A 27,573-nucleotide genomic window follows, 5' to 3' on the forward strand; every position below is an offset into this window, starting at 1 on the left:
CAACAAAAAAAGAACATTATAATGTTATTATATATATTGTATTTAAGCGTATTTTTCTATTTTTAACTTTTTTTGATGTTTTGTTTCCTGATGTCTTCCTACTTGTTTTGAATGTCTGTAAATGTAACTCTATGCTCCTGTACAGCACTCTGAGTTGCCTTGTGTCTGAGTTGTGCAATACAAACAAACTTGCCAAACTTGCCAAACTTTCCAGCGTTCATCCAACTTGGCGAGCGTTGTGGAGAACTGATTTGTAAACCTGAACTTGGCATCATCAAGTTGAAAAAACTCCCATTGTCTGTAAATCTGTCCCTCGATCAGTTTTGGACCTCAAGTATGTGGAATACTGAAAAAAACTAAGCGATCCTGGATCAGCACTCCGGAAACGCTCTGAAACGGGCTTGTGTGTGTGTGTGTGTGTGTGTGTGTCATGAACTGTGCTCTCAGTCATGAGTCATGTGTGACATCAGTGCAGACTTACTCTCCATTGCCTGCAGGTACTCCATGTGCAGGGCGCTGGCGCTGCTGGCGCCGGCTGTGGCGGCCACAGAAGGGAGCAGGTCGGTCGCGTAGGGGCTACGGTGGCCCGCCAGCAGGGCCATCTGGTGGTAGTACTCGGCCGTGGTCAGACCTGTGTGAGGGGCTGGAGCAGGAGAACGATCGGGGTCAGCAAAGAGGAAACAAGGCAACCAGAAAGTGAAGGTGACAGATGAGGAAGTGAAGGGAAGGAATTAGCTGGTGAGAAAAACACGACGGGGAGAGCACCTGCACGGTGCTACGAACCTGCGTTCATTTACATTAGATGATAATCAGCTCGGCAGAACAGTAATGAGCACATTAGCAGCACCATCAAGTTAAGCAAAACAGCTGCACAGGGAGCGTCACCTGAAGTGGAGAGCCTCACTGGGAATTACCGGATGCTCGCTCAGAGATTACAGTCGAGCGTGCGTTAGCGTTTGATTGATGCGCTCACGCCGGGCACGGCAATAACCGATCATCTCACAATACAATTCTTCAACAGCCTTTTGCTCCTCTTCTCACTGTTCCTTGATCACTTTGAGAGCGAGTGCACGGGCGTAGATGTGTGTGTGGTAAAGAGCATGTGGGCCGACACATCTCCTGCCAGAGATGGTGCTTGTGCGTCGTACGCGTCGGGGCTGCAGTCTGCAGATATGCAACCTGCTCCTCGACTCTGCTCCTTTTAAACTGCGCGAGGAGAAAACAAAAGGCCCTAAATCTGCCCAGATATATCTGCATGCATAAAGATACAGCAAACGATTCTGCCTCCACTTCACTTTCTCTCCCTCTCGAAAATCCCTCTCTTTTTCAAGTCATTCCCTTAGTTATAGTGTTGTAAGTCCTTGAACCGTAGCCTAAAAATAAACATCTGGTGGTGGGCTTCCTTATGCAAATACTCGAAGAAAGAGAGAAGGGAAAGACTAACACTGTGGTTTTGGATGCAAATATAGAATCGGTTCAGACCCACGGAGAGCCGCGGCTCGTTTCCCCCCCCTCCCAATTGAGGAAATAAAGAGAAAATAAATAAAGAAACAGTGTATGAGGAGATTTCCTCTTAAGGCTGGCCTGTATGCCTGCAATATGCATCCATGATTGGTTGAATGAACGTAAGGAAAAATTCTAAATTAATTCGATGTGGGTATTATGTCTTCAGTGGAAGGAGGGGGGGGGGGTTTCTTAATTGTCTCCACTGTTCCGCCGTAGCTTTGCTTTTGCATTCAACCATAATATGGCCCATTCAGGAGCCACGCACAGAAAAAGGGGCTTTGCGGAATTTTTCTAAATCAGAAACGCTGGCATCCGAGCGCGATCCTGGGGGCAAAAAGCGGGAGCGGGGAGGGGGAGGCTCTCAGTGTGGCACCCAGAAACTTGCCTCGGGACTCCGTGAGCCACCGGGTGCTCCTTCAGCATTACAATAGGATCAGGGGCGAGCCTACCTCTGAACTCCCGTCGCACACGAAAAAGAGGAGAAGTATCGTGAGGGAGGGGCGAGAAAAGATGTGAAAAGCAAATGTGTGGCAGCGAGAGGGTGGTACTAAATCCCACCCACTTTTAAATCTCCATTAGATTCTGTTAATTAATTCATCATTATTCAAATGCACTTTTTTGGGGTAGGAAAAAAAAAAATGCATAGTGAAGAAGGAGGCTCCCTGTAAGCGTGGTGATATACTAACAACACAAAAGCTGATGGGTTAATTAATCACCGGATTGATTAAAGGAGTAATTAGGTGCCTCATTCACAATTCACAGCATTATGAAGTGAAAGGGGATCATGTGGTAGGTTGGAGGAACTATTTTGATTCGGAGCGAGCCGGAGACTGCTGCACATTATGTTGCGGTAATGGAAAATTGGAGGGTAAAGAGTCGGATACTTCCTGTTGGCGAGGAAAGGAGCGACAGAGTGCAGGAGAGCAGGAGAGGGGTTGAGTGAGGGTAAGAGCAGAGACTCTCGGTCTTCACTTAGACGCTGCTTTTAACAGAGCCGGGGTGAGATGAAGTCGAGTGTGCTGGTGGAGAGGAAATGCCCCTGCTATCTGCCACTTTCTGAAATACACTTCAACACGAGGTGGGGAGCTAAAGTGGGTCTCCGCTGCTGAAGTGCTGAAAAGGCTGATGGCTGACGACATGAGGGCCGTAATAGGTCATCAGGCCCTTTCAGGGCCGCGAAGGTGACCGTAGATGGATGTTTGGCAAAGAAGCTCTTTAATCAGCGTACGTCTCACGGCGAGGTCATTTTCAGCAGTTTGACTTTTTTTTTTTGCTGTTTTATTAACTTTTCTGAACTGGATTTTACCTCGAGTAAAACTTTGCAAGTTATTGTCATTAGATTATTCAGCAATTCATTTTTGCAATCAAACACTTAAAGGTGCAGTACGTAGAGGACGGAGTTTCATGCCGGAACAAACTATATAAACAAACTCTCTTGGATTTCGTGACTAAATGAGCTGAACAAACCGACCTCAAAGGACAACACAGTTTCATACTGTTTTACTTTGTTTATATGTGGCGGACCCTGCCACCTTTCTAGCTTCACACAGTGTTCTGGGGACCTTATTTTCCTCTGAGAACAGCTTGTTTATTCAGTTATGGAAAAAATGAAATGAATATAACTGAGTTTGTATTATTCCCTCAATAATATTGTAAATTGAATTTCTTCTCCAAAACTACATATTGCCCCTTTAAGTATTCAATCTATAAAATGTTTAAAGAATAGCCGAAATGCTACATGCTAAATGATAATTTTCCAAAACCCAATTCTTGCTAATTGCTTGTTTTGGTATTCAATTTTAAATAATATAAAACAAAATAAATAAATAAATAAAAATGCTTTATTTCTGCTTAATATTCGACCTTATTAGTCATCACAATTGCTTTCTTCATTTCATTTTTAGCATTTTTAACTAAAATCACATCATTAGTTGATCAACAATGTGAATTATTTGCTTGTTCCAGTTTCTTAAAGGCACACTACGTAGTTTTGGAGAAGAAATTTAAACTCTGAAATTTAAAAAAATTAAAATTAAAACATCTTAATAAACAAGCTGTTCTCAGAGGAAAATAAGGTCCCAAGACACTGTTTGAAACTAGAAATGTGGCGGGGTCCACCACATATAAACAAAGTTCACAAATTGTGTTGTCCTTTAAGGTCAGTGTGTGTATTCAGTTTATTCAGTCATGAAAACAAGGAGAGTTTTTTTTTTTATTTCAATGAAGATGTTTCTCTTCTGATTAAAATGTATTTCCCAAAACTACATAGTGCACCTTTAAATCTGAGGATTTTTGGCTTTTCTTTGTCATTTCTGTTGGAAGATCAGGAGTCTGTGTCTGGGATGTTGGTTGGACAAAAGAAGCAATTTGAAGACACATTTTGTAGACTAAACAATTACTTATTAGATTGTAAAAAAATGTTAGTTGCAGCCCTACAACCAAACTTTTCACACTAACCTGTTAAGAAAAAAATGTATTATAAAGTGTGAGTTTATTATTTTTTCATCTATCATTTTCCTGGTTCTGGTGTCCCCTTTAATTGATTTCCCAGTCCAAACCCATGATGAGATCTGAGGAAACAAATGCTCCCTGTAGGACACCATAACAACCGACCCCCCCCCCGACCCTGAACTTGAATCCGACCCTCCCTCGGTGTGCGCGTTGTAACTGTACATGACCCTGCCTCTCACTGATTCATCCTCCAGAGGTCTCTGACATGACTCACAGATCAAAAGGATTAGCCTCCCTCCAACCTGCGCCCCCACCCACACAGATCGCGCCACACTCATAATACTCCCATCCACCCGCTCCCTCACTCAGATAACATCTCACCAACCCCTGGGTCTTAATAGAGATGGATCTAGTTGCCTCTCACCTGACCTCTTCTGATCTCAAACAGGAATTAAACTGATACAGAGAATCGAGATTCCTCCTAATAGCAATCGAACCTCGCTAATCAATTTCAAATATCATTTTTAAGGGTCTGCCGAGGTTTTTGTCGGCCATTTCTACTCCGCCGGGGTCGCGTGCAGATGTGCATGTGTGTGCTGAGTGTGTGTGTGTGTGTATATACGCATCACGCTTGGCGCGTCGGTGTGTGTTTCACTTTATTCACCATCTGCGGGGCTGAGGCCCCGGGTGGCTGACAGAACCGAGATGGAGGGGCTGCTGTGGAGCGAGCGGATGTAGTCCATGTACGGGTTGATGTAGGGGTGCGGAGGGTGAAAGGGCGACTCCGCCCCCACAGAGGGGTTCCGCTGGGGCGAGATCCGGATGAGGGAGATGTCGGAGAAAGCTGGACTGCCCGCCAGCCCGGGAGGCCTGCAGAGAAACACAAAGAAGGACATATAGGAAGAACATGAGTGCATGTTTCAAATGCGGATAAATAAAACACGTATTTTAGTTGGAAAGCGCGCGTGATTACTTTAAAACGCAGCAAATTTGCGATACGTGATATTGGAGGCAAACAGAGAAGAAAAAATAGGAAGAACACGAGTACATATTTTGAATGCGCCACAAACTGAAATGAAAACTTTCTGCAATCACACGTATTTTCTTTGGAAAGTGCGTGTGATTTCTGTAAACACAGACACTCTCAGATAGATTTTTGGACCATAATCCCCTTCAGCAGGTCGTTTTTTTTCCCAGTTGAAGGGGTTTTTGGAGAGGTTGAGGGTGATGGGGGTGTCGTATGCCGTGCAGATTGTAAAACCATTTAAGGAAAATTTGTGATAGGTGATATTGGAGCACATAGTACACGAGCTGAAATTAAAACTGCAATCAGACGCATTTTCTTTGGAAAGTGTGCATGACTGCAGGAAACCCTGATACTCTGGGACACACAAAGAGAAGGAAGCACATGAAGAACTTTTTTTTTTCGGTTTTCGGTGAGTTTAAGTGTAATGTGGGTGTTGTACGATGTAAAGATGTAAGAGGAACTTCAGGTAAATCCTTCATGTGTGATACTGAAGACCCACAGAGAAGAAAATAGAGGAAGAATGTGAAAACATATTTTAAAAATGTCCTACGATCTCAAATGAAAACCTCACATGCGTTTTCTTTGCTCCCTCGGACAGATTTGATTCGATTTTTGGGATAATGGGGAGAATAATAGGGACGTTGTGTTCTGCATGAATTGTAAAGCCACTTAAGGCAAATTTGCGATATGTCATATTGGGCTGTTTAAATTAAATTGAGAACTCATCTGCAGTTTATGGGAAAGATTGACGCAAGTTGAACCTTGTGAACATTCCTACCATGAACAGGAATAATAGACAATGCTTCAACAAGCAGAAACTCACCCTAACCCCAGCAAAAATGATAAAAGACATTAAAAAGTTAGACATCCGCATAAATCTCTCGTCACTACATCTTCTGATTTGCTCTCGCGCCAAAACAACAATCCAGTTGACTCCAAACTTCAGCGGGGGCATCACGCTCAATTCATTAGGCCTGACAGGCTGTGACAATCCAGATTTAACAACTGTGGGTGGACGGGCAGTGGCGAGGCCAGACAAATGGACTGTGACACTATCTCTCTCTCTCCATCTGCAAGGCAGAGAGGAGAGCGCTGCATTCCAACTGCTCCCTACGCAGACATTTCCTCAGATCAAAGGCAGCTTTCACCACTGTGTCTTAATCAGAGGGAAACGTTAGACCGAGCTCACCGCTGGCCAGCGCCAGACAAGCAACGCTACACCACTTTACTCAGATGGCTTCAAACTTGGCTTTGAGCAGAAACCGTGTACGGATTCGCACATGACGGATACAATGTTGTACAAAATCCATCAGCGAGCCTCGCACAAGATGCACAATCTTTTTCTTTAAATAGAGAAATGAGCACCATCAGGCAATTCTTTTTTTTTTTATTATCACAAACCTTTACAGTGAATCGCCTCTATGGCATGAGATGGGAAATAAAGTTGAGAACAATTGAGAAAACTTCTCGGGAGCTAAGTTGGAGATGAACTAATTTGTCTCCCTTCCTATAATTGGCTAGGAGGGCTCGGAAACTTCATAATGATGGCCTTCACCACAAAGGCCTTCCCCTGAGGATGTGGAGAAATCCACATATCAGCCAGACATTAACAGGCTAAGAGATTAGACTGAATTAGCCCCTCCACTTCTCTGTGGCTCCCCGGTGGACCAGTCTACTGTGACAAAAGACCCCAGGAGAAGGAGAGGATGAGCGAAGGAGGGAGGGAGGAGAAAAAAGCGGGGGGGTTTAAGAAGGGAGGTGAGGAGGGAGATATGGAAAAGGGTGGGAAAAGACGGAGGAAGAAATAGTGAGAGACCTGGCCCGGAGTTTGTCTCACAGTGACCTTGAGCAAGGCCAGGGGAGCGGAACAGCCCAATTACGACCTCCGCCCCATCCCCTGATCCCCTACCGGCCCCTCCGTCCCTCCACTTCACAGCCCCCCTAATGAAAGAGCTCAGGCCAGGGCAAATAATGAGCACTGAGCAGCGGAAAGACAGACACACAGACATACGTGTACACAGGCATTCACACATACAAACTTTGTCCTCAAGGAACCTTTCTGTAATTAGCCCAAAGGGGGCTACAGGAAGATTTTAAAGGCTTTCGCTTGTCTTCAAGTGTGTGACAACATGTCTCAGTGATGCTGAAGCAGGTGTATGTGAAAAAAGCACTCTAAGGAGAGGAAGTCCTGAGAGGAATCTCAGCAAAAGCCTTGTTGTTAAATTGTGCAAAGGTGACAGATTTAAGGGATCTGACATTGCGACACAATAGTCCACCTCCATTTGATCGGTGTGTTTCTGCACGTCTCCCGTCAGAAGAGTCACAAGACGTTGTTTTACTTCCTTCACACACACACAGGCCACGCTGAGGGCACATCAGAACAGGTGTGTGAAGGAGTGTGTTGTTGATAAGCAAGTCATGGGCCCACACGCCACCATTACATGCCTCATTTGCACGGATCACAACACAGCTGCCGAGTGACACCGGCTTTGATGTCACATGGCTGACCGTGCATCTCACACTCACACGTAGGCAAACGTAGGCACGAGGATACGCAGCTGAAGGGAAACACAAGAAACCTGCTTTGTCAGACGAAAAATTGAAACAAACATTTTTAGGAACAACGGTAACAGTGGAAAGCCTTTAAAAATGGGATTGCATCATTGTTTTGAGTCAAGGATCGGACATTTATTTAAACTAACTCTGCTCTGTTTGTGCTCCTGTCTCTTTAAGGCCCTCCCCTCCTCCTCAATACCCAGTCTCCTCTGATTGGTCGGCTCACACACGACTGAGCCAGCACCGCTAGCAACAACAGAGCAGCTGCGCTAAATCATTTCTGTACGTGCCAAACTAGCCGAGCGGCATAAATGATGCAAATGCCTGACGTGATGACGTAGTGTGATGTCATGGAATCAAAGGCGGGACTAGTGACGAGGCGTTTAAGGAGCGGTGTTTTCTGCGGGAGAGAGGAGCTTCTGTCGGTGCAGACTTTGACCTTTTTAACTTTTAAGATCTTTAACATGCACAAAAACATATAAAACACTGAAGGATAGAGGAAAAAAAGAAGAAGTTGTGTCCCTGAAATGGCTGCGTATGACGTTTTACACATTTTCAATTTATGAATAAGACCCCTGAAGGAAAGGTTGAAAAAACGTCATGACTTTATTTCCTCGTCTGGCCCTCCACATCCCTATTTGAGCAGAGCCAGACGCCCACTCCGGCTGCCATGACACTGATTAACCCTGTCATGTGTTGGCTGCATCTCCCTGCGCTGACCCTGGCAAAATGCCGCTGCTCGGCCTTGTTTTTCCAATTAACTTAGGGAATAGGAGCAGGGCCCTACTGGAAGGCCCGGGAGTACTGAAAAAGTGGCGATGAGACAACAAAAGAAAGGAGCGCACTCGTGTTGATTGGTGGAAAGGTGGTTGGAATGGGCAGTCGTTATTCAGCGTGTTGAAAGGTGAAAAGAAAAGTTTAAAGAAAGAGGTGTGAGGGAGGGCTGCAGAGAGGGAGGGACGACAGTTGGAGCATGAACAGTAGTCGGGAGGGAGGAGACGGAGGGAGCGTGTGAAGATATGGTGTATGAATCGAAAGGGTGGACAGAGAAGAGTTAGGAGAAACGGGGAGCTGGAGAGGAAAAGAAGTCTCAGGGGGGTGCGGAGTCCAGGTGTGAGGGGATTTGAGGAGGACAGGAGGGGAGACGGATGCTTCTGAGGAGTGCGACGCGCCTCCGTACTTGCGAGAGAAAAAAGCATGCGAGTGTCCGGCGGTCCGCGTTCAGCTGCTCTCCGCGGGGTCGTGATCGTCTTAGCATCTGCCAGTGAGCATTAATCAACATGACGAAAGGAAGTAATCTGACAACGTGCAGCGTGTGTGCAGGAATGTTCACCCCGTGTGTGATGATGTGCGAGCCAGAGAAGTAGCGTCTTAGTTACACCTGATTTAAGATTTACATCAAAGCTGTACCGCAGGCTTCTCTGCATTACCAGAGTGAAAAAAAAACAACTTCTCCTTCACTCCTCCGCTTTCCTTCGTGAGTTTATAATTCTTATTAACCCTCAAAGAAGACGTCCTGCAAACAAGGCACAAGGCAGGACCGAGCTCCCGACATATGGAAGCCATTTCCCCTCACGTGGCCTCGCTTAAACCAGCCAGCGCCTCTTTAAGACATCGCATGTTTACACGGGGCGGTCTGTGGATTTTAAACTGTCGTCTTGTTTCACCGGATGAATACACACTCGCCAAATGTAAATATGCCCCCAGATGATTTTAAGGTTTCATTTAGGGGTGTGTGTTCATGTAAACAGGCCTCGAGTCTTTGTTTGGAACAAGGTTATATCAACACTAATAATTTTGTTCTCGGTGAAGGCTGCAGTAGAAACACACAGTTTGCGGTGGAGGTTGATGACTTCACTTAGGACACAAGGTATCATTGTGGCGCGGCAGTTAAGACCCGGTGGTATTGACATAGCGGTCGGCTAAAACAGGAACCGTGCTTTGCAAAATACTTTTAGCTCAAGCATGAAATGGTCGCGCACCAAGTAAAATGAAAATTTCTTGATGTGTGCTCCGCCGACGGGTACAGGAAATTGCCGAGTCCAAATCCAATAATCCAGCAACTGTGAGTGTTCATAGACCGTCGTGTTTTTCATCCAGAGCTGCTGATGTGGTCCAAGACTGAGATTTAAAAAAGGAAAAAAGCAAAAGACGAGAGTCACGACACCAATCAAGTCCAACTGAGGAAAGAATGAGCACGATCCTCGGTGGCTTCACACACTCTGGGTTCATGACTTTCTCTCATGTGATCTCTTGGGGAAGCAGACATAAACAAAACGGAGATTCACGTGTTGCGGTGAAAAGACTAAACAAAAGCAGAAGGTTGATTGAGTCTGGATGATTGGGGAGATGCGGCTAACACTTTTTTTTAATTATTCGGCGAGAACTGGAGGTGAGATTTCAAGTTGCTGTCAACAGTAGTATGCTAGCTAACGTTAGCCTCAAGGGTTAGATGGCGGGACTTTTATCGTAGAAGGTTAATTAAAAGACAAGTGTGTAGGATTTAGTGGCATCTAGCGGTGGAGATGCTGTTTGCAACCACCTGAATACCCCAAACACAAAGAAGCACGAAAGGCACTCTCTAAAACCAGTTTTTGGTTTGTCCAGCGGGGGCTGCTGTAGAAACATGGCGGTGCAAAATGGCGGATTCCATGAAAGAAGACCAGTCCATAAAAAGGCTCATTCTAAGGCAATATGAACGCCACAATCTTTAGTTTTAAATGATTATCCACTAATTAAAAGACAATCATTAATATTTTATAATATATCAGCAACAGATCCCCCTGAATCCTACACACAGGACCTTTAAGTCCTTGGTTAACAAACTATTACCTTGAAGTTTCACTATATTTCAAGGTGATGATTGTGCACTGGAAGACTGTACACTCTGAAAACTGTGTCGTCATATATACGATACATATACAGGAAGAAGAGGTAGCAGGGAAACAGAAGAGCTGCAGTTAAACCCATCTTTCATGACACGTTACACCTGTGGCCACAAGGGGCTGAGCGAGGTGGGAACTGAGGGTTTTGGAGGGAACTGGGATCAGTCACATCCTCTCCCGACCGAGGCTGACAGCATCACACGCCGACTCCCCCTCCAACCTCACCTCACTCTCACCACCTCATAGAAACCTGTGGGCCCCCCCCCCCCTCTCCACTCCCCACCTTCCCCTCAACCCCCTGACCCACCCAGCCACAGCACAGGGCTGCCACCGCTCTGAAAGCCTAAACCAGAGGGGAGGAAGAGAGGGGCTCCTGACAGCGGAAACAGAAGCACTTTAAAGCTCCAAACCCTTTCACTGAGATCAAAGGGCCACAGGAACAGAGCCAGCTGAGACCCAAGGAGAGAGGAAAGGGAGCTGAGACAAGAGAGAAGACAGACAGAGAGACGGAGAGACAGACACAAACAGAGGAAGGTAGGTATGTTCTGAGTTCCTAATGATTCAATGGGAAAGTCTTCATTAGCCTCTGCCAATGACTTCATTTTCCACATTAGTAACGACAATTACAGCGGCAGTTAAAACTGATTTCATATTCAGATCCAGCCGGCCTTCAGTCAAACCACCGGCCTCTGGGGGACGCCGCCACGCTAAAAGGTTAAAAATACATTTGTTTTTCCATCCAAAGCCAACGATTTCCTGCCCTGAATTGGAAATACTCCACAGCGGATGGTGAACAGAGATCGTCATTTAATCACGTCTGCTTGTTAAGAAGCCAACTTTATCACCTGCTCCTTCTCTCTCAGCCGGCCAATCACAGTTCATGCGGTTCCCACGCGGTATCTCGCATCGGCTAGGCTAATAACGTAGCTACAGGGGAAGTTACTGAAGATAGCATGCTAACCAGCTAGCCATGGCATGTCCCAGTCCAAGGCTTCTGTGCTAGCGGTGTAAACGCTAATACATCCCTGGCGCCCCGGGCTCCCAGTCCGGACCGCTAGCTTGCAGGGCTTACTAAGCTAACTAGCTAAAGGCAGTTACAGATAGCAGCAGTTAGCAGTCACGCTAGCAATGTTCGGCCCCCTTTTTGTTTTGAGTTTGAATTCCACAGGTGACGAACTCTTACATATTGCACCTTTAAAAGAGGCTTTTAGCTTTTTCGCTTTTCACTGTCGGCAGCAGACGTTTTAAAAAACCTTCTGAAAAACACGGTTGATGCAGTTGTTATATTTTAGGCTTTCACCCTCTTAGTACAAATCAAAATAAGTCAGCAGGGGTTGCAGTCTTGCTTAAGGTCACTCTAACAGATCAGATGTTGCAGAGATCTGAACTATGGCTGCAGCCTTCATACCTGAAATCAGCGCTCTGTAATCTCTTGGTGAGTTTCATTGATAAATGAAGGCCAGGACTGTTTCCTCTAGCCTTTCCTACGAGCACTGACAGTCTGAATGTCCTCCTCTCTGCTTTTTTTCCCCTCCTTCTGGCTGGGCAGAGCAGACCGCGGGCCTGGCATGGCACGTTGAAGGTTGCCAGGCGTTCAGGGTAACTATGCCATCCCCCCCCCGGAGCTGCCAGGGCTCTGTGTGACCCCCTGACATCAAAGGCCTGGGTGGGTTCAGGGGGTGGGGATGGCTTTCTATTCATGGTCACATCAAGCAGGATTCCCTCTCTGTGGGACACCTCTGGAGGCGTGCCAGACATTCCCATACACTGCACCGTCAGTTCACACACACACACACTCTCTAGCTGTCCAGTTGAATACACAGCGCTCTCCCTCAGTTCCTCCGTCTCCTCCCCCTGTGTGTTTCAGTCGCACTCACATTGTCTACATATAAGCAGCCAGAAACGCACACTTGTCCTACCAGAATGACGTGCAGTACATCCCTGTCGGCACGTATCACTTCCACGCCACTGGGCTGATAACATATGTTTATCCACAGGAGCCGGCGAGTGTGACAGGCTCAAGTCATAACAAACGGGTGCAGGTGTCAGAGGAACTGGTTACAACTGCCGCCGAAGGTGTGTCACACATGAAAAATGCCTTTCTTTCAACGTCGCTGGAGCATTAATCAAAACCATCGAGATCACATCTTTGCAGCACTCGCGCCCGTTTCGAAATTACGACCCGTGATCGCCCTTTTTGAAAAGTTTACGTCGGGCTTCGCCACGCAGCGGGAGAGTTTCTTTTAGTTTTTTTCGAAAACCACTTTTTCCACGTCGCAATCAAATGTAATTTCAGCCATCGAGATAAGAATGTCTGGGAAAACAAATCGACAGGGCATATAGCAAGAAAATGAAAACATGAAAGTGAAATTACACAAAATGAGCCGGGCCTTTTTTTTTCTCCTGTAATTTCAAGGCGGCTGGAATCGGGGGGGAAGAAAGGTTTTCTTGTTCTCTTTTGGTCCTTTCCCATGCTTGATTTTGCCCTTTTATAAATAGAACAATCATTTTTTTTCTTGCATGAAGCATTCCTCCTTCATCTCAAAATTACTTGATGGTTGCTTTCTTTTCCAGAGCGAGCACAGGTGGAATTATTGCCTCTCTTGGTGAGTGTTTTCACTTCCTCTGGCATGCCCCGGGCTAGAGAGAAGACAGGAGGGGACTCCTGGGTGTTGAAGTGTTAAACTTCTGAAAACAGGGAGGAAGCACATCTATCTTCCCTTTTCCTCTCAAGTAATGTCTCGATGGCCCTGACGCCTTGTTACGCGAAAGCTCAGCTGACGCCTGCAGCCAAACAGGGTTCAGGTTCCACACCCCGACAAGTCAGGTAATGAGGGTGTGTGTGCACAGCCCATCTCAGGTGAGGAGAGCGAGTGTGGCCCAGGGCTGCGAGGAGCGGCGTGGATCCCCCTCAATTCGACCGCGTCACGCTGGGCTGCTGAAATGAGCAGCCGCACGGATGGGCCCGAGCAAATCACAAACAATACGCGGCGCTACAAGACAGCGGAGACACACTGCTGGAGATGGTTAATCCTTCAGACAGAGATCTGAGGTAGAACAACAGAAAAAGAAAGGGAGGGAGGGAGGGAGAGCTGAGACGCAGAGGAGCATCAGGTACAAGACACAGAAATATATGTTTCCTTCTCAGCGCTGAAAATCCTCCTTTTCAGGCCGAGATCCATCACGTTTTCCTAATACATACTTCTTGCGGAGGGAGAAAATCTGGACAGAAGAAAGGCAAGTGCTGGTGGGGAAGTGAACGGACACAGCCTACTTTATTCTCCCCATTTCATCCATCTTGTTGGACTAATAAAATGTCAAGTGGAGTTCCTTGATATTTAATCATGAAGGGGGGGCTGAGAGTGCGTGGCGGTGCCAAGCTCAGGCTCGCTGAAGCTTTGGGGAGGCTTAAACACAGTCCTGTATTAAATACCCAGAGGAGGATGTTTCACAAACCTGCTACATGAGTGACACAAAACTGATATGAATGGGGAGGGAATTCCTAATAAGCCTGCGTCAGGAAACTTTTTCTCTGACTTTGGCTCCGGGAAGGAGTCTCCCAGCTTTATTTTAATCCCTTTAAATAAACCTTAAAATCACTGCATGTGTCCCAAAAAAAAAAAAAAAAAAGCAATGCAATAAAAAGCTCGCTGCATTCTTACAGTTGCGGTCATCTCGCAGCTGTTTGTGCAGCTCCCACCGGACAAACTTCCCGAGCTGACACCCTCCTCCTCCAACAAAAAAATAAAAATATGAAGAGAGAAGCAGCGGAGGATTCTGTTTTCCAAACTCCAAACGACATTATTGGATGAAACTATTCTCTATCAGATGTAACGGACACCGCCATCTGATAAGGGAGATAACGAAGGGCTGAGAGAAAGGAAATCGCTTTATGCGATATGAATTAATTTTCATTGGTCGGGAGAGTGTAAGAGGAGTGAAACATTCTGAGATGTGGAAGATACACGAGAGGAGGTGCAGAAGCTTTAAAGGGAGGAGACGGACTCATTTCCTCCGACATTAAAGCTGTAAATGGTCTTTAGGCGTTTTTTTAAACACGCGGCGACATTTCGTATCGTCGCATTTAGCAAAATCAAACACCGAAGGAGGGATGGAGGGCGAAGGAGAAAGAAAGGAGAGGGAGGAAAAGGAAGGAAGGAAGGGAGGGACAGATGGAGGGAGGATGGAAAATGAGGAGAGCTGGAGAGGATTTATGACCCTGTTCCCCTGGTCTCGTTACTTGCTGTAACTGGCCCCCAGAGTGGGATCGCAGGGTCTGGAGCCCAGAGATCAGAGTAATGGAAATTCCACATTTCTGCACTGCTACAGCATGACGTCTGTAGGGCACAGGCTGAAAAAAGGAAAGAAAAAGAAAAAAAAAAAAGCAGCTCTCAATCCTTTTCTAAACTCGATTATTGTACAGCGAAATATTTCCTTAAAGGCTTGTTTATGAAATCTGTGAGGAGAGGCAGACGTCAGGACGGCCACGTGAGGCGGCGCGCTGCTCATATCTTGACAGTCACCGCCGCTCTCTAACCGCTCGCCGCCAACGAGAGGAGGGTCTCTTACGAAGCCAATTAAGAAGCGGCACGGCTCGTAAAAGTGACAGTCCGCCACACCCATCAAGCGAGTTACCACCAGAGCCACTAAAGGCTTCTTACTTATGAATGTAATACATCAGAGAAATTAAATGTTGCTTAAGGTTTGAAGAATGTGAGGGTGGGAGGCGCTCTCTGGGCTCACAGTGAGTTTGTGTACACGTAGACAGAAGAAGACTCTTCTTTTAAACAGTTAAAATGCATTTATTGTTATGGCATCGTTATGTTATAATAATTTAAACCAGGGGTGCCTGTACTTTTTCTCTTGGCAACTTTTTTCTGTCTGTGGTGTTGTACTTTCAAGATGTGAGACTGACTTCCTGCACGAGTTGTCTCCCCTGCCCCCTTGGATTGGTGATAACAGCGTGAACAGAGATTCACATTGTACATTTTTTCTCAAAATTCAAAACACCCGGCGGGCCAAATCAAATCTTATGGCGGCCCTGCTTTGGTCCGCGGGCCCCTCGTTGGGCAGCCCTGATTTAAAACAAACACATTTTGGCATCAAGCATTCAACCCAGAGTCAATCGTTTGGTTTTATAAGTGTTGCTGGGCGTTATATTTCGGGATTAGTAAATTTAATAAAAAGACATAAAATTAATCTGTTAATTGTTTCAGTCATTTTTCAAACGTAAGTTTTAGATATTGTCCGGTTCCACCGCCTCCATTTTCCTTTTTGTGTTCTGCACTGACTGTTAAATTTAATAAAACCATTATGAATACATCAGCTTTGGGAAATCGTAATAACACAACTGACATTTAATAGACAAAACAATTAATCAAGAATATAATAGGAAGATTAAAGGTGCACTACGTAGTTTTGGAAAAGAAATGCAAACTCGTAAATGCAGCATTTACAATATTAATAAGGATGAATAAGGTAACATTACACACTGAAATATTTATTTGATATGCGACATTTCCTTAACTAAACAAACAAGCTGTCCTCAGAGGGCAACAAGGTCCCCAGGACACTGTCTGAGGCCACTATGTCGTTTTCTTCCCCCAAAACGACATAGTGCGCCTTTAACTTACAATTAACATACTCATTAATTGCAGCTGTATTTATCATGCATATTATAATTATTTAAACGTTGCGATGAAACAATTACTTTGCACACTATACATCGTTAAACGTCTGAGACGAAAGATTTGAACAGAGCTGTAAGCGAGAACTAAAAATCATATTTATTTAAATGGAGTTTGGCTCGATTCAGATTTGAGGAGGAAAATGAAACGTTTAAAAAAAAAAAAAAAATGCAGGGAAACAAATGCGCTGATGCTCGCACAACACTGACGGGGAAGAATTTGAAATGTGTGTGTAAGCACGGATGAACAAGCGCACACACACACACACTCACACACATTAGCGCAGAGCTGTTGGCACCTGCCTGTTATCTCTTCCCCTCAGACCTGGTTTTCCATTGTGCTCCATGGGAGAGCTACAAATTGAGATCTCAAACATGAAGAGGGGGGCAAATGACTCGTGTATAGAAAATCAAATCCACTAATGTGTTACATGTGCAAATTCACAGGCCTCGTATTAGAGATTAATGTAGCCCTCTTTTATCAGAAGTGTACCTTTTTTCTTCTTTTTTTTCTTCCTGAGACATTTATAATGGAGCCTAAAATTAAATTCAGGCGAGGGCTAACAGTGGAGACAATGTGGAGGAAATATTTGATTTGATTAGCATGAATTAAAGTGTGACGCAAAGGAATTCTTCCTGCCGTTAAGACATATTAAATCACTCATAAACCATTTAGGAAAAAAGCATTAAAACATTAAAAGACGCATGTGATATTAAGGGGACGAATATAAATATACACACAGCAGCAGGAGCAGCTCCGGCGCAGGTAATCCTAGCCTGGTGAGTAGAGTTTTGCAACATGTCTTAACAGATCTCCACGGGTAATGACTCAACCCTAAAACCTTTACAGGCCTTGTCAAATATCTGCTCTGCCAAACTCTTTTTTTTCCTTCTTCCTCCCCCTCCAACCTGCTGGATCCATCGCTCTCAAAATACACAGGTGCCTTCAAAAATAGCACGGCCCTGAATAGAAAAAAAAAAAAAAAAAGAGACTACACTGGCCATTTAGGGTGTATTACAAAAAAAATAGATATACTGTAACTTCAATCTGCCCACATTTCTGCTTAGGCATTTATCTCCTTTCTCTCTAAATCCTGAAATTGCCTCAGAAAAAAAAAAAAGAAGAAGAAGAAGAAGAAGAAGAGGGGGGGATAGATACTTTCCCCTTTTCGCACATTTTCACAGAGTGGTGCACAACTTTCTTTCTTCCCGTTTTTTTTTTTTCTCCAGTGAAAATTGAAGAGGCTTTATGTCAAATGCGGCTAAAGCCAGCCTCTCCATATCAAACAACGCAGCGCGAAAATTACTGTGGCGATGATAAGGCTGCCAGATAGAGTGGGAGAGGAGAGGCGAGGGGGGAGAGAGAAAAAAAAAGAAGAGAAAAAAAACTGAAAGGAAGTGACTCTACTCAATTATACTGCAAAATTGGTATGACTGAATATTTTTCATTCAGGTGACTGATAGTATCAGTGAAACTGCAATGCAGATAAATAAAGGAGCCTTCTGTCAAGAATAAACACCATTAATCATGAAGCCAGCTACTGCGTGACCGCCTGTCCCCCTGACTTACTCCATAGAGGAAGTATTAAAGAGAGGTGGGGTGAGAGACGGAGGGGGAGGAGGAGGATGGAGGGGGGAAACCAGTGACTGCACCGGAGAAGGGGTGACCTATGAAGTCACACAGAATGGGTTTTGGACAGTCAGAGAGGAGGATGAAAAAGTGGCCTACGTCTCTCGGCCTGACAGCAGCCATATCTGGACAGAAATTATCAGATGAGATTATGAAATAATCATCAATTCTTTATGTAATTTATGGCTCCACTTCACATTCTGGTTTAGTCTAGACCATATTCAAATGCAAATACTCGAAGCAAAGCGTCAAGCAGGCTGTGATTTTTACTCGTTTTTACTACAAAGAATCGGAAAAAAATGCTACAAATAACGGTCGTGTTGCAGAAAATATAAACAGGGTTAGTACAGCTTCGTATCAAGCACTTTTCAAGCACTCTCAAGGTTCCTAAGCTGACAATTTCCAGACTCTTGAAGCCTTTATATCGCGTCTAAATTGTTATAAATGCAATACAAGTTTACAAGATTCCTGATACACACAGCAGATAATGTTCATTCTACCAGATGTTCATATTAACTTGATTATGAAATGTATGTTTTAATCGTGATTATTTTAATTCTTGCTAATTTCGACACCAGGAAACAAGAAATAAATATGATGGAGGGGCGGTGTCGTTTCAAATATTTAAAGATTTTTGATTTACATGAAAAATCAAGCATTTTTAAGGAGTATATCTGAATTAAAAAGCACAAAATTAAGCCTTTTCCAAACGTTGAAGACTTTGTATGAAACCTGTATCAGGCTTGGGGTGACACAGAATACATGTAATCTGATTACATAATTAGGATACAAAAAAAAAAGGTAGGTGAGTCTCATAAAACATCACTCTGGTCATGAGAGTGTAATCCTCTTATGTATATTACTTTTCTCTCGTCTTTATTTGCATATGTTTGGTGCGGAAGTAATCCAAAAGTAATGGGGAGTCATCAAGTTACATTACTTTAATATTGTGATACTTAGATTACGTTACAGGCTACATTTCTTAAGTGGTAATTAGTAACTGTATCAGAATACATCTTTTAAGTGACCCTCCAAACCTTGGTGATTACAGTACGTAGATCAAACATCTGACTTATGTTGAAAATCAAGCATGTTTTCAAATAAACAAAAACATAACGATTAAAAATGTTACATTTTCCAAATATTCAAGACTTTGTAAGCAGCCTGATCCCTTGATCCCAGCTCCTGTGTCACACTGGTAGAATAAATGGTAAAAATGATGCTGAAATCTGGCCTCAGACTGAAATATCAGCTGTTCTCGACACAGTGAAGTCAGATCACATCATGAAAAGCGAGTGAAGAAGCTGCACACTCTCCTCCAGCTTCTGCAAAACCTCCACTAGACCCTTTTGTCTCTCCATTGTTTTGCATGATGCGTGTGTGTGTGTGCGACTACACTTGTGCGTGTGCGTGTTTGTGCATTGCGATGCTGTGCCTCGTCCCATCTGGAAGGAGGTGTTGAGATAAGACCGTGGTCTTTATGCTAAGCAACACGCCGCTCCTCTATGCCCAGATTGGGCGCTCTGACAACAGTTTATGTAAATAACAAAAACAACACGGCACACATCTCTGACAAAAAAAAGAAAAAAAACTCTCTGCGCCAAAGGCAGAGGACAGCGAGGGGGAAGCGTGCGAGATGTGGAAACGGTGTGAAATTGGCGAGAATCTCAGGTGCCTACAGAAAATCACATTCGGAGGTTAACAAGGTGATTCGCTGCAATTTTTTACGTGAGACGAGGCCTCTGAAGCAACAGCTCACGCGGCCCTTAAGTCAATTAACTCCTTCCTGTATCGTCGTTTCAGAGCTGCAGTGATGACGGAGACGTGTCGCGGTCAGATCTCCCCTGGTTTACCTCCAGAATACCTTCCAGTCAGCCCGCAGCTGAACAAACACACTGCTGAATGAAATAACCACACAGGCTGGGAGCACGGAAACACAGCCCCCCACCTGCAACTCTACCTCCACGCTGACAGAAAGTACAGCCCACGACTTTATTCATGAGTCCCACTGAGAAGTTTTCTTTTCCTAAAATCAAACTTTCTTTTGGCATCTCGTGAGTTCGACATTGTTGTCCATTAAAAGATGTTCAGTGGAGTTATAAAACAGCAGAGTTTGAATCAAATTCTCTCAGAACAGAGAGTAGGTGAGTAGAGAGTGAAGAATGTTTTATTTTACCTCTCAAGATCATTTAAATGGTCATTTTAACCCAGATTTTGATAATTTAACTAACTCTAGCCTTATCCCTCAATACATTCAGATGCTTAAACAAACAATCTATACTCCCAACCATGAGATCTTCTATATTTTAGTACAAATACTTTATCACAAATCCACAATCAAATCAAAAGAGACCAAAAAAAGTCCATCTTTTTTGCTTTACAACTTTATAAACTCCTAAATTGACTCCCAATCCTTCCCTAAATCCACACGCGGTAACCACGCAAGTCAATTGCTCATCCCGTAAGCGTGTTTTGTTGTTTTAGTGGCCCCATTCACAGCACGAGGGCCCAGGACTCCAGAGTAAACTACGACGCTGATAATTGACTTGTGACGAATACCTCTGTTTGTCCCGAGCGGTCTCCGGGTGACCGAGGGCCGGCGCTGAGCCGCATGAGAGGCCTGTTTTGTTTTGCTGTGTACCGTGGTCGGGGCAATAAAGCTGGAATGAAAGGAACGGTCTCTTCTATCGGCCCCGGCCTCCCACCCTAACTCCCATTAAGCCAGTCCAGCACAATGGCGGTGGCAGAGGGGACCAGAGCTCCCATGGAGAGCCGGCTCTTCACCGATCAATGTGTTTATTTAAGCAGGAAGCATCTTCTCTGGAGTGGGAAGGGCTCTTTGGCTTATTGGAGGTCAGCGGTTTGCAGACCAGGGACATGCAGAAGAAAAAAACATTAACTTTTGCTGGTCTTTGATCAGAAAAGACTTGTTGTTAGTTGGTTTAACGTCAAGCTGGAGCTGCTGAAACGTGAATATACAAGCTCCTCTGCAAAGCAGGCACCCACAAGAAGGCGCCCCCACCCCTCCTCCTGACCCTGCGGCTTTAATATTGAATGGCACATTGGTACCTTCCCCACAAGAATTCATAAACTAAACGATTAGCCTCTGTCTGTAATTGCGCTCTCCCTTGCCTAATAGGGGAGGTGAGGTAGAGAGGGAAAAAAAAACAAAGGACAGTTAATTTGTGATTTCCTCTGCTCATTTGAAGGCAAATTAAGTGTCAAACAGCTAATACAGAGCATATTTCATTTTATGAGCTTTTAATTTAATTCTACCGCCTCATATCGGTGGAGCCCGTTAGCCGCGCTGCTAACACCCGCGCCTCGTCCTCGTCGTCTGAGAACGGGGCCCATAAATAAACATGTTTCAATTAGGCCCGTCGCGGTAATAGGATATGATTCTGTTCATTTACAGACGGTGGATGTGTCATTGTGGCAGGGAGGAAACAAGCTGCTTTTGCGGTGTTTTTTCTCCGGCCATGGATGCCCAATGGTGACTGGCTTGTGTGCGTGGCGGCGGGGGGAAGCTGGCTGGATTGATGGAACTGCCGCAGGGCCAACCCAACTGTAATTACAGGCCGTAATGAGAGGCTGCATGGGGAAGTACTGCAATAATAGTCCCTGTGTACTTAGGCATATCTTTGAGAGGGCTAATAACGATTAATTCTGCTCACCGAGGAGAACTTGTCTTAAAACAATTCAATATTTCTCCATAAGCCGCCTCCTTCCTTTTCCCCGAAGCGACAGCTATACGTCGACTGCCTCTATTTGCTCGGGCTGGCTACGAGCAACGTCGCGGAGCAGAATGCATCGCTTTTAAAATCCACAGAGAGGTTTTTTCGGTTTTTAAAGTTGGACCACGGCTAAAACTTGCACGAAGACGGAGGTGTAATTAACTCTAATTTGCCATCAGGTGGTTGGAACTGATGAGAGCTTCTCCTCACTGAGGAATTCAGAGCTGCTTTTTTAATCAAGCAGCCGATGTGCTTTGCTTCCTTTTATTTCTGCACGAAACCCGCAGATAACGTGCGCGACAGCGAGTCCGCAGACTTGATTTACATAAGGCTGGCCACTAAACAGCTGTCTTATAATAATGACAAATAGTTTCCCTCAGCGTAGCGTGTCATATTAAACAGCTCTATGCTTAATGGCTTGGATAAATAGGCCATAAGTAGCATGGCACAGCGCGGCCGTGTCTCCGGTGACAGCAAACCAAGCGCGCAGATAACTCCTGTCCGGACGGAGTGACTGAAGACACCGGCGTAACTTCTCCCCCTTAATTCAATTCCCTGGCTCCGTGTTGTCCCTCCACCCCCTCCTCCTCCTCCTCGTTTCCCTTCCTCCCCCTCCCTCCCCCTCTCTAACCTGCGCTCCCGATCGTACCAAAGCACTCCTGACGGATAACAAGCCAGGCTGTTTGTTCGCGCCTGTGTTGCCGGCGCGTGTTCGCCCCATTATCTCCGCATAAGCTAAATGCTAAATTATATTTGCCATTTTGTTTGCAGTGACACGGGGCATCAATCACCTCCCTTTTTTTTTATTTCCTCGCCTCTACTCCCCCCCCCGCCACCTCCTTTCTTTTTTTTTTTTTCCTCTGCTGCAGGAGACGAGGGGCTGAGAGGTAGGGTGGGCCGGAGGTGGTGGGGCGGAGGAGAGAGAGGGGGGGGGGACATAAAAAATTCATTACGCTTAGTGGCACATCAGCAAGGGAGAGATATGACTCCTGAGGAGGAGAAGGGGGGAGTTGATAATGATGAAGAATATCAAACATAATGCGGCCCAAGTAGCTGCCCCATCCAATTTGTCCTCGTCGCGCTGTGATCGCTTCCTTCGTGTCTGCGGGTAGGAAACAAGCGCCGCAAGGACGATGAAGCGTCTCCTTGCGGCGCTCACTGTTTGGACGCCGAGAATACAAATGACGGAGGGAGGAGAAGAGACAGAAAGAGGGTCTAAAAGTGAGCAAAAGCGGTAATTTGTGCACGAGTGTATGATAGTGAGTGAGCGGAGGGAATGCTTTGAAGTTCTCTGCTGACCTGGCCAACGCCGTCAGGAGCACTCGAGGGAAATACGAGACTATGAGACTTCCTTTGCTTATAAATACTCTCTTACGAGGCATGACACCATGTTTTTACCGCGCCTCATATTTGATAGCCTGCGCGTGCGCGTGATTGGATGAGGCGTGACGGTTAGTTGTATACAGTCGGCGTGTCAGGAGCCCGTCTGTGTCTGTCAGAGACGTCGACAGAGGAATTGCTTCCTTCTCTTGACAAGGCTTGATCACTGCTCTTATGAGAACCGCACGCTCCCAGGCTTCCCCTCGCCCCGCTCTCATTTCCATGTCTCTGACACATGTTCATTTGCGTGTCTCTGACATGCGGATCATGTTGCGCGCGTACAGGGCCGTGGCCTTTGATCCTGCGAGGCAAAGAGAGGCGCCCGGGCACCCACGAGGAGGATGCTCCACGCCCACAGGCGGAAGGAAGTTCGGGAGCTCGATTCGTATCACCGGAAACGTGTTCTCAGGTGTGATCGGCGGTACGAACAATTCGAGGGACTTACACGTGAAGAGGGGGCACAGGGGAGGGCTCGTAGATGTAGCGTCCCTGGGTATGTCTGTCGTCGATCGGCACAGGAGGATGGAAGGTGGGGAAGAACTGTGGTGCAGCTGGAAGAGAAAAGAGAAAAGAAATGCAGTTTGTAAGACTCCTCTTAAAACTATTGTCATGTGAATTCATTCCCTCCTCGGCTAATCTAAATAGCGGCTATAATGAAAGGCAGTGGTTGATGGCTATCTTTCAGCAGACCCACCCAAATTAGACCTCATTAAATCCACTGAACTAAAAGCGGCACCGCTCCAAAATGTTCGCTGAGGAAGTCTTTTGTAAATGTCTCAAGGCTGATACAACTCAAAATAAACAGAGATAAATAACTGTAAGAAAAGCAGCCAAATGGCACCGAGCACAATATGGTTTTTTTGTACAAAGGATAACGTTTAAGTGCGACCAATGAAATGTACAAAAAACGAGAACAAAAACATCCCTTTCCGTTTCAGTGTTTTGTCACAACTGCCAGAGGAGAATCGGGAGGCTTCTTCTTCTTTTTTTTTTTTTTTCCCCTCCAGATAAAACATTAAAACATTTGCATAATATGAGCTTCCAAGCCTTTCTCTATTTTTACCCCTGAAATTGAAACTGTTGCGCTGCCACCAGACTGCATTCACATATTTATGCACTCATCTTCTAACCTTAACTGCACTCCGCACCATAATCTTCAAAACTAAAGCTGGAATTTTTGTGTCGCAACCGCGCGTCCGTCGCTGGACGAGTTGCAACGAGCAAACCGCGCGAGCGAGTGCGAATTTGGTTTGCGCGCTGCCCATCCGAGAGTCGAGTTTTGAAACCGAAATGGGTTAAAACTTGCACAGAGAGGAGACGCAACTGTTTCTCTCACATGAACACATCTCATTTCCAGAACACATGTCACTTTATTGACTGTTACTGAGCCCACTGCCAAGTCGTGTATCAGCACCCCGAGGCGAAAGCATGTGTCAACATCTGCATACCTTCACGCAGCAGGTCTGAGGCTGCTAGCTATGTGTTTTTTGATGCTTGTAAACATTTGCGAGTGTGTGCCAATGGGGCAGATGGCCAAACGGTGGGGTGCCCGACAGCTCTACAAGTGCTGGTGTGAGCCAAAACGCTGAGCAACGCAGCAGGTGTTGATCCCCCAGCACCTCTCAGGTCTGCTTACCTCATCACTCATTCATTCATTGGGACGATCAGGGCCAGCTTATAGGCCCAACGCAGCAACAGTTAAGAGGGGATCAGTTTCGGCGTTGTTTGTAATCCTGCAGCATTAGAATGAAAGTCTTAAAGAGGTACTAGAGGGATTTAGTGCTGCACTTTGATAAAGTTTGGGGACAGATTAGAAACAGAAGCAGGAGAGGCCAAGATTTCCTGATTTTTAAGTCCCTAACATGGGTTTCCCAGCTGAGGCCGAAATATCCCAGTGAAGGAATTTGTAAGGCTGCAAGTAACAATTATTTCTATGAAGGACTAATCTTTAAAATGTCAATAAATGGTGAGAAATGATCGGCAAAGTCTCCGAAATGCTTCTTTTGTCCGTAACCCAAAGACTCCTCATTTAACTATTATAAATGACAAAGAAACGCAGCAAATCATCACATTTAATAAGCTGGAACCAACAAATGTTTGACAATATTGCTTGAAAAATGACTAAAATAATTAATCGATTAGCAAAATAGTTGGTGATGTTTTTTCCTTTCAATTGACTAAGCTAAACCATTTTTCTGAGACTTTGGAAAGCTCTCCCGCGGCTACATCGAACTCACCGTGACAAGAAAATTGACCTGGACATGTTAAATTAGTGGAGTGCCCCTTTAAGTCTTAAACAATGACACCAAACTCTATTGCTTTCTGAATAGACGCGCACACCTGCAGCGAAGAGGCCGACATCCCTGCAACAGTTGCAACCTTATTTATCTGCACTGATGCCTCAGAGAGGCAGCAGTTCTTGGATGACATCCCTCGCTTGCAGTTAAAGGTAGGGAGGACAGTTGATTGTTGAGTCTCAATCCCAGGTTGTCAAATACGGATGCTTATCCAACCCCTAACCCTGACCCATGTAACTGAAATTATGATCTTTCCCTACCTTAACCAATTTCACGAACTGTCTTGACACTATGTTAGCGTCAGAGTTACAGGTGTGAGCACATTACTTGAGGTCTTGTAGCTGTCACGATGAGTGAGGAGAAAGTTATTGTTCAGTAGGTAAAAAGTCCTCGGGGGTTGATCGGCTCTTTGGGTGAAGTAATGCACAAACAAAGTCCAAAAGCAAGTCCAAATTGGGACATGATTACATTAAGTACCAATAAAGTTCTCTAATTAGTTCTAATAACCTCTGGTTGATCATTAACGTTCCCAAACGCTCCCTGAAATATCACTCAGAGCGATATTACAGCACATTGCGGTCGGCTTAATGTTCTCGACAAACAAAAAGAAAACTTAGGCAAACTTCTGGAAAAACCAAACGAGGCTTTTCATGCTGTTTTCACAAGAGCAGAGATAAGTGGTAAAAGCCTCCTCCACACAGCTCTGGCAAGTATCTGACCGCTCACTCTCTGTCTGTTCGCTAGTTTCCTCCTGATGACTCAGTTTTGGCTCGGCTCACCTCGGCTGATTCCAGAGCTGCTGAGGGAGGGAGGGATGAGGGGATGCTGGGATTGGAGGGATGGGCCAGACAAGGGCAGGATCTGCTTTGTTTACTCTCCGCAGCTCCGCTCCGAGGCTGTCGGCCCTTGGCTGTCAGAGTCGGAAATGAACCTTCAGGTTTACCGTGTTCTGGCTCGATGGGAGTACGGCTTCATGTTCTCTAATCTTGCTGATTCCTGCCCACATCGCAGGAACTGTAAACTAACCTCTGTCCTGTTGGGCAACGACTGCTGAGATTACAAGCTGTGAAATCATTTTTAAAGACCCCACCCCTCCGCAACACCCACCTACATTCCCACATCCTCATTGAATTACCCAGATCCCCCCTTATGTTTATGTCTCTGGAGCTTCTCACTCACTGGACCCTTTACTCTCCTCCTCCTCCTCCTCCTCCTCCATCACTCTTTCCTCCCTCCTTCCTCCTCTCTTTGTGGCCCGCGACTCTGCCGCATGGCAAGCCGTTCCTCCGAGGTTTATTTAAATCCAACTCAGAAGTTTACTTTAGCACGGCCCTATCTAAATAGAGCCTGCCACCTCTTTTACGCCAGCGCGGCTCTCCATTAGCAAGGCAAACAGCCCCCGTGTCACTGGAGGGAATGTATACAGTCGCAAAGAACAGAGGGCAAATGAGAGAGGGGGAGAGACTCCATCCTGCAATCCATCTCCAGCGTTTCCTGCAGGGACTCCTTACTGTTTACTCCGGGACTAAATTGCCCCTGCTCTTCTGGATATTCAGGGGTATTTCTCGTCGTTTTAATACAGAATACAGCTGGAAGGCACATAGGAAGCCAACACACGCGTCACCGTTTTTTTACCTTCCCACTGCGGCCACACACCACAGCAGCTCCAGCATTCCTCAGGAAAGTGTAATCACGACGGTTTTGTCCCCCGGTTGCATACGGCAAAACCACCGCAGTGAAAGTCATCTCAACCAATCCGGAAACTTTTTTTGAGATCCCATCTTTTGAAATAAGGACGGCTCGTTCATCAGCTCTTCAGAACTCCTCTCGAAACATTTTTAACGACCCCAGAGCAGCGGTATTCATTTTTTTGGTTTGAATTTTCCCCTTTTTTAATTCTTTTAGGAGACGGGATGGAAGTCATTAAGACGTGATTACAAATGGGTCTTAATGAAAGGGCAATTAGAGGCAAACTTTGACCAGGCTCATTAATTCTAATTCAACACAAACACACCGTGCTCAGGACCAAAAGCCAGCTTCCCCTTCATTAAAGAAGAGGATGGTAATTGCCTTGTCCTTTATTGGACACTTGAATCATTTCAAAAGAAGGGGGAGGACAAGGGGAGGATAAAGCCTAAAGCACATCATTTTCAATATCCTTATTGGTTAATCTCCTCTCATAATGGAAGTTTTTACCACAAAGGATCTTCTTCATCTGTGCTTTGGAACGAATGTGATGTGATACTTTAGGAGAATCTGCGCTGTCACTCACAATTCTGATTTGGGTTTTGATAATACACAAACAATTTCTATTCTCCCTCTTTTGTTGTCAACTCAGCATTGTGAGTTTATTGTCTTGACTGCTAGACCTGGGCTCCTCCTCTCCTCTGGCGAGGGTTCACCGACTCTGCTCTAACAGAG

General features: G+C 45.4%; 1 protein-coding gene across 2 annotated transcripts in view; it reads right to left on the bottom strand.

Annotated features, from left to right (window-relative positions):
• Positions 1-27,573, bottom strand: part of gli3 (GLI family zinc finger 3) — a 116,231-nt gene that overhangs the window by 23,211 nt on the left and 65,447 nt on the right. For both annotated transcript variants that reach the window (XM_084340611.1, XM_084340610.1), the window contains exons 4-6: positions 23,301-23,406; positions 4,622-4,827; positions 482-643 (exon numbers count right to left, since the gene is read on the bottom strand). In XM_084340611.1, the coding sequence (XP_084196737.1) occupies positions 482-643; positions 4,622-4,827; positions 23,301-23,406 (474 nt within the window). The remainder of the gene's footprint in view (positions 1-481; positions 644-4,621; positions 4,828-23,300; positions 23,407-27,573) is intronic.

The sequence above is a fragment of the Pagrus pagrus genome (genome assembly GCF_965226575.1).
Source record: "Pagrus pagrus genome assembly, chromosome: 20".
In the NCBI taxonomy this organism is placed as follows: Eukaryota; Metazoa; Chordata; class Actinopteri; order Spariformes; family Sparidae; genus Pagrus; species Pagrus pagrus.